The following is a 13856-nucleotide window of genomic DNA, read 5'->3' as shown; positions in this document are numbered from 1 at the left end:
CCCCAGCCCCCCCCCCCCCCTGGCGCTCAAGGGGGGGGGGCAAAATTTAGAGGGCCCCCCCCCAAAAAAAAATGTGCTCACTACCCCACTAAGGGGAGGTTAAAGGGGGAACAAAAAGTAGAGGAAACAGAGAGGAACGGTGGAGCTGAGAGAGCGATGTAAGAGAGGGGCAGTGGCGGATCGGGGGGGGGGGCCGTCCCCGTCCCCCCCCTTCAAAAATATTTTACCTTTTTGGGGAGATTCCCGCCGCCCCCCCCACCCCCCTGGCGCTCAAGGGGAGGGGGGGTGCAAATTTTAGAGGGCCTCCTCAAAAAAAAATTGTGCTCACTACCCCGCCACCCCCCCCCCCCCCCCCCCCTGAGCGCATTTTCGGCTGGCGCGATTTTCAAATTTCCGGGAGAAAAAATTTAAAAAAATGAGCCCCCACCCCTAAGAAATCCTGGATCCGCGCCTGGAGAGGGGAAGCAGGAAGAAAGGGGGATCGAGAGAGGGACCAACATTAATGAGACGCGGAGAAAAGGGAGCGTAGATGGGGAGAAGGCGAAAGGGGGCATTCTTTTGGATTTAAGAGGGCGGCCGGCCGGGTAAGGGAATAAGGGCGTATACTCCGTGGAGCGTTTAGGAAATGAGGGGAAATAAGAAGAGCTAGCGCAGGATAGTGAAGGGAAAGAGAGAGGAGAAAGAGCGCGTACGGGATGGAGGGAAGGAAGATTGAGGAGGGGGGGGGGGGGGCGGGTGGCGGAATAAGCAGGCCGACCGGAGAATGAGTTGATGAAGGTTTGGGAAAAGGGAGTGAATGAACTATGGGAAAGGATTGGATAAACTGGGATTAACGGATAAGAGCGAATTAAACGCGGTGAAAAAGAAGGTAGAAGACGAAAGTTGGAGGTGAATGAGGAAGGAGAGAATGAAAGGGGAGAGAAGAAGAAGGAGAGAGTGGTAAACAGAGAGCTAGAGAGGGGAAGCGGTAAGGCAAGGGGAGAAGGGGAGGGGAGAGATGAGCAAGCAACCCGGCGGAAGAACGAGTTTAGAGAGGATGGGGGAAAGATGATTGGATTTACGGCGAAGAGAGGGAAATGGCTGAAGGGGTGCATTGGGGGCGGGGGGGGGGGGCAGGGGAAAATCAAGGAGAATGGGGATGAGGGATTGAGACAATAGAAGGGGACGAGGAAAGAAGGAAGAGACACTATAATACTCAGGTGATAAAGAGGAACAGTGCGTTACTGTGGCAACCGTAATCTGGATAACATTAAAGTAAGAGGTAATAGTCTACTCACAAGACGATTTTATGTTAATCGAGGGTCTATAAATAGGGATAATATCAATCTATAGCTCTTTTAAAATGTTATACAATCGGCCTATAATCAAATGAAACTCCTAACTTCACTACAACCTTTGTTTTGGTGATTAATTGGTACTCTTTACCGTTAGGTTCTTTTAAAGCTATGATCTTGCTTAACTCGTTGTTTATGCATGCATGAAGCATTGCCCCTACCCCCCTAAAAATATTTAAAAAAGTGAATTAAAAAATGTTATGTCAGTGCCAACAAAATCTAAATTAATAAGTGAACATTAAACAACATGAACAACCTACACAGAGGAGCATGCACGCGTTTTATTTTATATCATTTATATTTTCATTGCCCATGCGATTAAAAATAGGTAAAGTCTGGAGTAAAGAAAACTCATCAGACCAGTGTACTATCAGGGCGCAAAAATTACTCATCCTACAGTTCACTACTGTTCTATAAATCTAACCTAGGTGACAATAGTTCCAGTACATTACCATAGCAACCTTGTCACCTGGGTTTCAGATTACATATTCTGCTCTGATATTACTGAGCAACTTTGGGTAATCTCCTTCGATACTTTACTGTTACTGTATTGGTATCGGGTGTTTCAAGCGATACTGAACAGCTGAACTTTCAGCCCTAGCGTACTGTCTATTTCACAACGCCATCTCATGGTCAACCGACGCGAGAAACAACAGTGCAGCCATGCAGGAAATAAGTGTGTGCCGGGACCATACTGCTACAGCTGACCTGAGATGGCACTAGAGGGAATTTTGCGTTGGTGCTTCTAGTACAGTATGGCTTTGAATAGACCGATCTACTAATGTATTTCAAGCAATGTGCTTCTAACTTGTGTACATTTAATTCACCTGCTATGCATCACAGTATCTCTAAGGGTTAAAATCCACTTTGCAAACATTAGTTGTTATTATAAGATGATGAAGCGGATCCTAATCAAATGATTGGTTAAGAGCGTAAACGTGACCAGGCATTTATTTTGCCTGACACGTAATTTTACTAATGACCGGTCATTAGTAAATATTTATGACCGGTCATTTGTAAAATCATGTTATAAAACATCATTTCATAAAACAAATAAAACATCATCTTATAAAACCAATAATAAACATCGTTGTGTTCGGGCATTAATAAAATTACCCACAGTCGGTATCTTCGAAGCAGTCCAATTAAACACCCTCGGCTAGCGCCTCGGGCGTGTTAGACTGTTCAAAGGGTACCTTGTGTGGGTAATACTTACTTTAATATGCCCTCATTGATGTGTATTATTTGTATACTAGTCAGTCAACAAACATCCTTCTCCCTGATGTTTTGACCATTTGACGCCATGAATGCACCCGCCTTAACGACCAGAAACCACCCTTTTTACACGTTTCTGGAGGCCCGCGTGTGTATAGCAATGTATTTGACTGCGCCCCCCCCCCCCCCCCCCGGGGGGGGGAAATGATTCACAATAAACAAAATCTTACAAGCCATTGCTTTCCAGGCTTTAAAGCTGTTGCCACTGGCGTGCTGCCATGTCCGGTACATCTTCCCTTTAGGAGATATCACGAATCCTTCGTACTTGGCCGTGAAAGGATTCTTGATCAGCGTAGCATCTGTTCCAATGAGCGCAGTACCAGCAACAAGACCCCAAGTACAGCTGGTTGAAGTGCCTATTCAATTGAAATTTCAAATACATTTATTTTCACATTAGTTAAAAACTACAATATATGCAGAAATAATCAAAAAGACCAGAAACTTGAACTGCAATCCTATTAGAACGTTATTCATGCATTGGCGCCGGTGTTTTTTACGTGACAGACGAAAGAGCCTCTCTTGGACTATCCAGAGGAATTTGTTAGAAGTCTGTAGCATGTAGGAGAGTGAAGATAGGTGGGCGGAAAGAAAGGCTTTAATAACGGCCTCAAAGGACAAAATGGCGCCTGGACGGTCACGCATGAGCAATTTCGGAAAACGAAGATGTCTGTGACCTTGATGGGATACTAGAAATTATGCCTACGAATTGTGTAAGGTATCTGGATAACGGAATCGACCTATCACTATGAACATGACGGACAAAGAAAGAGGACAAAATATACAGTTCTTCAGGTAGACAAAGAAACATCCCTTCACTGCTATTATATAAAAATGTGTAGACCAGGTGTCACATGCATATTCACCTTTTTTTTACTCATTTTTACATAATAGCAGTGAAGGGATGTTCCTTTGTCTACCTGAGGAACTGTATATTTTGTCCTCTTTCTTTGTCCTCATATTCATGGTGTATATAGGGCTCACAAGCACTGCGTGCATAACATATCAGATTTGATGAAAGAAGAAGATGTCTTGACGCGTGCCGTGGCCTAAATGGCCTTCCATACTGATATAATCAAGCAGAGTATAAAATAGGGTCAATAATGCCCGCCTTCACAGATTTTCAAAATCCGGTTGTTTACATTGTGATTTTAAACAAGTTGTTCAAAATGTTGATCAACTAGGTGTTTAAACCTTAAACAACTCGAGATGATTAACATTTTAAACAACTCTCAGATCAGGTCACCCGTTAATCCGATGTTGTTTAAACTTTTAAACAATATGTTCACAAAAATGTTAACTGTGTAGCAATTAATACTGGGCACAAGACGTTTCGCAAAATATGCTTATGATAATAATAAGAAGAATACAAATAATTATAAGAATTAAAACAATATTAATAATAACAATAATAATTATAATAATTACGATATTAACTGCTGTAGCAACAACACCAATGATAATGAATAAAATAATGATAATAATATTATACAAATATACCAAGCTGTGAGAAGGAATAGTGGAAATTATTTTATCTGAGGAGGGACTGGCAAAGTATTATTGCAGTCCCTCCGAAGATATATAATTTCCACTACTTTTACGAACTAAATGCTTGGTATATTTGTTTTAAATCACTTCGTTACGATCCGAACGTTTGACTTAATGATTGGCTGGCATATGTTTTTTAACTATATTCTTATGTCACCCACATTGGGCCGGGTATTGGAGGGAGAAAAAAAATCCGGATTTTATTTATCCTCTTAAATGGGTAATTTTAAGATAATATACACCTTACCAGAAAATTTATCTTGTCCACTATGTATAATCCTACACCAGAAGTTTTTCATTCTGCTTTCGATATATTTCTCAAGTTTAAGCCTCCCCAATTCACCAAGTACCATACAATTTGCAGTTGTTTGTTGACAGAAAAGGCTTGCTTACAAAATTTCATGTGGAAAATTTCAAGGTCATGTAGCACTTCAAATCCCCATATCTCACTTCCATAGAGAAGAATATATATCAGGCACCTTGGTTTAAAAAAAAATCAAGCTTACTCTGGACAATATGGGGATGTCTAATTTATAGGAAATTTGTGAAAATACTAGCTGTGAGTGGGTCAAACAAACTGTGGAACGTCGATTGAGAGATTCTCATGCTCAGTATTGGTCTGCTTGTATGTATAATAATTCGCATTGTGTTAACTATCGAAACTTCAAACATTCTTTATGTTTAGAAAGATACTTAATCGATCTCATTAAAAGAGATCGGACAATATTAAGTCGTTTTCGTTGTGGCAATCATTACCTGTCGATTCCGTAGCTGGTAGATATTTATATACTCCGAGGGAAATGAGGCTATGTACGCTGAGCAATTTGCAATCGCTCGGGGATGAGTTTCATTACTTGTTTGTATGCCCTACCTTTCGTTCAGACAGAAAATTGTTCATCGATAAATATTTTATTGAAAGACCAAATACACTGAAAATGGATCAGCTCTTTAACTCCAATAATGTACAAACACGTTTAAACTTAGTAAAATTCTGTCGAAAAATAATGCTTTGTTTTCATTAATTTAAGTATGTGCATAAAACATGTTATGAGTTCAATATTAACTTGATGTTTCTCTTTTTTGTCTTATATCAATTTATTAAATTGATATCAAAATGTTTTCAGTAATTCATTAATTCAGATATCAATTTACTGGTGCCAGTAAAAAAAAAAATTCAATTGCTTCCATTAATTTCGTCATTAATTATCGTTTTTGATTATTATTATTATTATCATCATCAATATTGTTATTATCATCATAATTTTTCTCACTATTGTCGATAGTGTTATTTTATATGGATTAACATTAATTCTATTTGTATTGTATAATTCACAGTGTTAAATTGACAAATTCAAACTGATTGTAAACTTCTCCAATACCCCAATGTGGGTGACATGAGTATAAATTGTCATTGTCATTGTCATTGCTCATTACTTTTGACTGAACATGATGTGATGTCACAATGCTTATCTACCTGAAAATCTCATAGAGCATGGGCAGTTCTGATATATTTGTTTTATATTTTTCAAACCAACCTTCATAAAAATATTAATGATAATAATTATGTTAACTGTCACTGAAGTAGTGTAGAGTGCAGTGAGGGCAGCACAGACGACAGTACCGCGACCGTGACCGTTAGCACATTGATCTTGATCGATCTATATGACGTCATCCATGGTATAGTGCCATGGTATAGTTTGCACTATACCATGGATGACGTCACGGTTACATCATAGCAATGTTATGTTTGGTCATGTGATGCTATGTTGACCAATCACTGAACAGGATTTCATAGGTTTTTAATAGTGAAATTATATTTTATTACGTGACCACCAATTGACCAATCATGTATTTAGAAAAGTCATGAATATTCATAGAAGGGATATAATGATCATTATGATACTGCTGCAATTACTAGGATGAAGAAGATGAAGGGGAAGGAGAAGAATCATTTTGGTGATATTAGTGATTATATTATCTGTGATTGAGGCATACACATACACATTACATACTCCGTAGTAGTAAAGATGGAAGTAAGCGAGGGGGAGGAAGGCAATGACAAGAGAGAGATAAAGAGAGAGAGAGAGAGAGAGAGAGAGAGAGAGAAATGTGGCCCGGTTCATATTCAGTTTTCTTTAGATTTAGACGGTAGACCCGGTACTAATGATCATTTATCAGCCTGTTATTGCCTCGTACATGACGCTAAATGAGAGTGCCCTCTGTTGTCATCAAATACTGTTCACATAGCATTGTAGAAATGATGAACAAATAAAAACAATACTATATGGTTGTTCGTCATGAGAATATTCACTTCTCTCTCTCTCTGCCAAATAATTCGAACAATAGAATCAACCGAGCGTAATCAACTGTTAAACGAATGTGTTACAGCTTGGAATCGTAATAATGGTAGGGATACCAATAAATAGCATATACGAACTTTTCAGGACTACCAACAGTCCTACACAAACACTCAGGAAAGAAAATGTACCGACAGTCCTTTTCAGGACTCCCCAATCTTTCCCCTCTCCTACATGGTGCAACTGTCAGCCTACTGTATGTGATTATTAATGTTGTTGTTATTATTACCATTATTGTCCTTACTATTATTATTATCATTGTTAATACCATCATCATCATTATCATCATCATCATCATCATCATCATCATCATTATTATTGTTATCATTATAAGGTTACCCATTCTTTATAATGTACATACCTTTACACCATACAGCCTTGAAGTAGTAGTACTGATCGAGCGAGCAAAAACCATGAGTTGCTTGTGATACCAGACTGCAGATACGGAATCTACGAGCGTGGGTCGCTTGGGCAAGGTGACCGGGATGGAGTTGGAACCAACTTTCTTCCACGAGGAGAAGTTCAAAAAATTGAGGGTGTCTTGAATCACCGAGTAGACTTGCCCATCGGATGCTTGCACAAAGACCTAGATCATTAAATAGGCATTATTGTTTTATGTATTAAAGATACTATGTCCCTTTTGCAGCCAACATCAAATTCTGTAGAACTTTGAAGGAATTATGAATATGTCATGTATGTCCTATCTGTGACATTTAAACGTTAGCAATGTCCTAGTATTCAAATTATGCAAGGAAACCGGTTACTTGCTAGACTTCACTGTTAGACACTATTGAGTGACTGACTGGCTTTTTGGTAATAACATACATAAAATGAGCTGTAAAGGGTACATGAGCATTTGTCTACACTCTACACCAATAACCCAGTTCTTGTAATGGCCAATATTAGCCTGATTGAATCTGTGTGCAGCATAAAACATACGACCATTCCGTACAATGGTCTGAAAATCAGAATATTATTTACTGGCTCTAAAGCTCTTAAGTCGATTCGACAACTAATAGTCGTTATTTTTTCCACTTAAAGACATGTTCAAGCTCCCCCTTTTTAAGGGAAATTCTAATTAGTATTATCTTTCAAATGCTGTTGGAATTTAACCTTTTCAATTTTTTGGCCTGCAAATGTGACATAGTACCTTTAAACAAGAATGGACGGTATAAATTTGCCACCCTCAACCGCTCGGGAACAATCAGGAAAACATATTATCATGGTATATATATATATATATATATAATGTATTTTAGAACTCTTTTTTGTTGATGTTTGTTTCACACATTTCAAATTAAGTTCACACCGTATTTAAAAATAAGTTCCAGAATGAACATGTAAATATTGCTACAACTAATTGTATGTTAGATAAGTTCTTTCCTATTATTCTGTTTATATCAATTCGGTTTAAACATTAATTTATATCTTTTTATCTATTTATTGTTTTTAAATTTGGTTTAATGTTTTTATTACATGACAACCATATTTAATCAAGTATTTGATATCTTTATGAATTAACTACATATTTGTTTAGATTCCAAACCTTGGAAATAAATGTTTTGTTACCTCTCATGAGTCATCCATGGCAAGTTATATTTTTCATGATTTAAATGTTTGGTAGATTGCCGTTTGGTTTACTTTCTACTATCCTCATGGTCTGACAATGATTGTGTCTACTTAACATTCTGGTCTAATGACAATTTAGGCCAATAGCCAGTTGGTCTTTTCTCCAGTACGTGTACTCTCTGTAAGTTCAAATAATCATTTGATGATTATCATGATTTATGATGAAATGATTATTAGACCATAGTGGATAGTAAAAGGTTAAGTTAGATTACGAAACACACATGGATCGTATTACTCATGGCATAATAGTTCGGTCCCGGGCCAACTGGGTCGAGTACGGAGAGAAAAACAGTAAGTTCTTTTTAAACCTGGAAAAGGCAAACAAAACTCGATCAACCATTTACTGGTTAAAAAGTTGAGATGAAATTCTAACTGACAGTTTAAAAGTAAATACGCATATTAACAAATTCTACTCAGACTTATACAAAGCAGAAGAACCAAGAGTTTTAGTAACTGTAAGTTTTTTGAAGCAAAATAACATACCAAAATTATCTCCCAACCAACAAGATTCATGTGAAAAAGAATTATCCCTTGCAGAATGTACGGCTTCTTTATTAGCCATGGCTAAAAACAAATCACCCGGCAATGACGGAATAACCGTCGAGTTTTATTGTAAATTTTGATACATATTAGGACCGTTGCTCGTAGACACCCGCAGAGACAAGGCATAATCACCCTAATAGTAAACAAGGGCAAGGATAAAATATTTATAGAAAATTATAGACCAATAACACCAGGCGCGTACGCAGGAGGGGGGAGGGGGTTTGGGGTTAAACTCCCCCCCCTTGAGTTTTTGTAATGTGTATGTTTTGTGTATGTTATTTGTGAACCCCCCCCCCCCCTTGTGATTTTTTTTTTTTTTATAAAAAAATAAAATAAAAAAATATGGCAATGGCTGACCTAAAAAAGGTGACCTACCCCCCCCCCAACGGAACAAAATATCAAATTTTGAATTTTCGAGACCCCAAAAAACAAAAAAAGTGTCCTCTTACCCCCCCCCCCCCCCCCCCCCCCCCCCCCCACCCAATCGATTTCAAAATCATCAATTTCTTTTAGAAGTGTTGAAATGTTTCAATTTCGGAAATTAATTTTGAAATTTTGACAATGTTCTTTGCAAGGACATGGAAAGCTGCGTAATGAACGATAACATTTCAACTGGATTTTTTCCAGTAGGAAAAGGAGTAAGACAATGGGACCCCCTTTCTCCATACCTCTTACTTTAGCGATAGAAACTCTGGCAATAAATATAAGAATGAACCAAAATATCCAGGGCATAAAGTTAAACGATATTCACGAAATTAAACTTTCTATGTACGCAGACGACATAACAGTATTTTTGTTAAATTTCGAATAATATTCTTATTTAACTGCTATGCTTGATGATTTTCAAATTTGTTCGTCACTTTCACTGAATTACCAAAAGACAAAGGCAATGTTTATAGGACACTTTAACGTACAAAATCCAGCAATTCAAATAAATATAAAGTTTGATAATGTTTTGACAATACTCGGAATCGATATCTCCGACTCTTTTGAAGATAGAATGGCACAACTCCAAGAAATTTTATCCAAAATCAAATCTCAACTGAACTTATGGAAAGACAGGAATATGTCACTATATGGAAAAATTCAAATAGTTAAAACTTTTGCTATTTCCCAGCTGTTATATGTAGCCAGCATTGTGTCCATTCCCGATTCATTTATTCATAAGGTTAACACAGTACTATACGATTTCGTATGGGGCGGCCCAGATAGAATAAAACGTGAAGTCTTGGTAAATGAGTATAATGAGGGAGGTTTAAAGATGACTTGTATTAAATCGATTCTTCAAGCTCAGAAAATTAAATGGGTGACAAGAATATTCACTTCAAATTCTATAGGTTGGAAAACATATGCTTAGAATTATTGTCACCAGTTGGCGGAGAATATATTTTTTGTTGTAATTTTGATATGAAATATTTAAACATTGAAGTGTTAAAATGATTCAGGGAAAATTTTAGAAACATGAAGTCTTTTGAATAGAAAAACCGATATTGCTAACCAGTGTATATGGAATAACAAAACTATCATATTAAACGGAATATCTATATTTAAACCAGAAATAAAAGAAAAGGGTTTTGTAAAAATTGCAGATATGTTAGATGAATTTGGACGTCCACTTCGATGGAAAGACTGTATAGAAAAGTATAAAATTCACTGAGTATTTTGTATTGCTAGATTGTTATAAAAAAAATACCAGGAGCATGGAAGCATTTCTTTTTGCAGCAAAACTATCACCATCTCGTTAAAGATCTAAGAGATTTTCCTTCTATTTTCTGTGATTCCGAATTCAAACAAATCCATAATATAATGACGAAGCAACTTTATCGTACTTTTCTAATACTTAATAACCAAGAAATTTCTAAAGTATTTACTCGTTTCAATGAGCTGTATAATATGAATGAGCAACAAGTGTCAAATCTCTTCACTCTACCAGCAAATGTTACAATTGACTCCAGACTCCGAATTACGCACTTTAAAATTTTGAATAGTCTAATCCCAACTAATGAATGGCTGGCACGTATAGGAAGAAAAAATAGCTCGCTGTGCTCTTTTTGCAATGCGACACCCGAGACAATGGACCATTTATTTTTTACATGTCCTAAGATTACAGCCTTTAGGAATGCGCTACGCAGAAGAGTGACTGATTTTAATCCCGATTATTTTCTTACAGGCAAAATCACTTTATTTGGAATTAACGAACCAAAAAGTCAAGCCACCTCAGCTTTTAATTTTCTTATTTTACTTGGTAAACAGTTCATTCTACGTTGTAAATATCAAAAGAGTATACCTAGTTTGAAACAATTTAATAATTATATTTTGTCTTATAAATCCACTGAAGAAGCTATTGCAAAAAAGAAAAACAAATTTGAGAAGCAAATGGCAAAGTGGCAAAACATCAACAAGTATTTCCGTGTTGCATAATGATAATGTTATATATTATGTGCAAAACGTTTCAGGGGATAGATTTATTTGTTTGTGTTAAAAAAAAATTCGTTTTACTCATGTTGTAGTGTATTTGATGTACTATGTTCTATTATGTAATAGAAAAGGTCAGATTACATCATGCGTTATGCCCCGGCGGTGCAGCCGGGCCGACTACGGACCGGCGGGGGAGAGAGGGGCAATAAATGTTCTTTACTTCTTGGCCTCTCTCTTTCCATTTAGTGTCGGTCTGGTGGTCGTATCGTCTGTGCGGCCGGGGTATACAAAGTATCATCATGCTATGTTTTTCAATGTTACACTGAAATGTGAAACCGCAAGATTGTAAGTGTGAAACAATATGATTATTCATTATTTTTGTGCAAAACGATGTAACGCATATTTTGTAAATCATTGTGTTTTCTGACCAATAAAACTTATCAAGATAAAAAAAAATAGTGGAAAGTAGACGAAATAGGCATTAGACAAACTTGGAATAATACAGACTGGAAATTAGACTAAATTAACGAAAGTTCAAATGGATAGTAGACAGATTTTCTACAATATTTACTTATATATTTTAAGGAATATTTTGCGAGAGGGCGTAGCGACCGAGCGAGAAGATTTTTAGCTTTTTAATTAGTCTAAACGCTGCACTCTTGGACCACCCAGAGCCTAAAAGCGGCTCAAGGCATGGGCACACAGAGAATTTTTTTATGTTGGGGACTGAGGTAAAGTGCAATAAATTATTGAAAATTTATTGCATTTTCTGTTTTTTATTTTATTTATGGAAACTGCCCCCCTACCCTAGCCCAAACTGCGTACAGCCATGGTTCAGTGACAAAGCAATGGCCTCGTAACTGTGAGGCCCCAGCATCAAAACCATGTCGATGTGCTATATTAGTGCCCTTTTGTGGGGCATTAATCCTCATTACTGTCATTTATGACTTAAGGGCGTAGGTCCCCTAGTTGATAAGCATAGTAGCATACATATGCTTTAGCAGTCACGCAAAACACACATTGTCAAATTATTATTCAATAAAATCTAAGAATGTTTACTATTATCTAGATCTATTATTTTTGAATTATTTTTAAAATAATTCCATGAATTGGGGAAAAGCAAAAATATTCCAACTTTATGAGCGACAGTGTATGTTAGGCTGCTGACTCTGACAATAGGGGGCGTTGTAAAATGAGACTAAACGGAGCTATTTGTTAATAACGAAGAAAAAGAAAAAAGTTGAAGGCATTATTACCTTTTCCATGAAAAGTTTCATGGAAAAATGATAGGTTTGTGCGGAATGATCTAGAAGACGAAATTACAAGTAAACAGTGCGGGGATGGGGGGGGGGGGGTAGTTCGAAATGCCCCTCATACAGAATATAGTCAAAGAATATCTGAGGGTTTGCCTCATATCAACCAATATGATAACCAATATGATAACCGGCCTAGTTCACGCGTTGAATAGTGGAAAACACCAAAATACCCGATGATATAGACATCTGGATGAGAAATCTTTGTTGTTTGAAGGCTAGCAATATTTTGTGCGTAACCATGGGAAAAAACACAAGGCAGACAATACAATAATAACAAAAGCAAACCACACGTGTTTTATATTTTCGCTTACAAAAGTGAGTACACTTATTTGTTCGTGTCCACATTTCAATCAAAATTTCTTCTCGAATTCTCACTTCAATAACAAAATAACATTTAAAAAAGCAAGCTTAAAGGCATTATTACATATTCTATCAAGACTTTTAAAAAAACCTATAGATTCGTGCGAAATGATCTTAAAATGAAATTATACATTTTCTTATTAAAAGAAGCTCAACATGATCACCAGGAATAAACTCTTATGACATAACTACCGGACGAATGATTTAAAATCTAAGATCTTTTTTTCTTCTGCAAGCAATCTATAAAATATCAATGGCACGTTTAATAATAGACTTGACATTTTGCAGGCCCACTTGCGTGGTCTACACAATATTAACTTAGAGTTGGTCATAAATGTGTTGTTAAGTTTATTTAGTAGCTGGTATTGCACTGTGCAAATAGGCAAACAGGATGGGACACCGTGGTTGTAACCCCCCCCCCCCCCCCCCCTCCCCCTCTGCAATGACGGTTGGATATTCGTTCAAGCAAACAAGAACTTGGGGATAACGGTGTGGTCTATTTATGTAATAATCATGTAGTGAAATTTTGTGACAAAATTACCTTTTCTCGCTGGCCTATATAAACCATGTTTTTTTTAAAAAATGCTCAAAGGTTGTTTCTCCGAGACTCGTACAGTGATCCCGGTGTCAATAATTACTCCGGTTTTCAAACCAAATGTAGTGTTAATAGATTTGCAAGGAGTTTTGTTTAATGTTATGTTGATATCAGATCTTTACAAATTTGATAAAAATTAAGTGCAGGATATTGACCGCAGAGCAACTGTCGCCGAAGCTTGTGTCGCCTTAAGGGCCTATTCTAACGCCATGGCTTTGTAACTAAGAACAGGCTTGTTTCTGATACGACAAAACTTGATGCATGCAGAGGATTGAAATATTATTTTGTGTTTTATATATACCGAGATAATAATGATGTTCATGTGTTCCCTTAAAGATAAACTTTAGTACTGGTAATGCGATTGCATTGTGAAAGAAAAGGTGTGAAAGGATCAGAAACAGTTGATCATGTAGCATGTAAGTATTGGTGTGCACTGCAAGGTTCTGGAGTCATCAAAATCATAATAAATTTGACCGAGTCTTGG

At 37.0% G+C, this 13856-nt stretch overlaps 1 protein-coding gene across 1 annotated transcript in view; it reads right to left on the bottom strand.

The window, feature by feature from the left end:
- Nucleotides 1-13856, bottom strand: part of LOC115923172 — a 44703-nt gene that overhangs the window by 27255 nt on the left and 3592 nt on the right. The window contains exons 3-5 of the mRNA XM_030983494.1: nt 6873-7097; nt 3591-3672; nt 2780-2965 (exon numbers count right to left, since the gene is read on the bottom strand). Of these exons, the coding sequence (XP_030839354.1) occupies nt 2780-2965; nt 3591-3672; nt 6873-7097 (493 nt within the window). The remainder of the gene's footprint in view (nt 1-2779; nt 2966-3590; nt 3673-6872; nt 7098-13856) is intronic.

This window comes from Strongylocentrotus purpuratus, unplaced genomic scaffold (assembly GCF_000002235.5).
Source record: "Strongylocentrotus purpuratus isolate Spur 01 unplaced genomic scaffold, Spur_5.0 spur5_scaffold_13, whole genome shotgun sequence".
NCBI classification, from domain to species: domain Eukaryota; kingdom Metazoa; phylum Echinodermata; class Echinoidea; order Camarodonta; family Strongylocentrotidae; genus Strongylocentrotus; species Strongylocentrotus purpuratus.
Note: the sequence above shows the minus strand (reverse complement) of the source record. Positions and strands in the feature narration are given on the sequence as shown.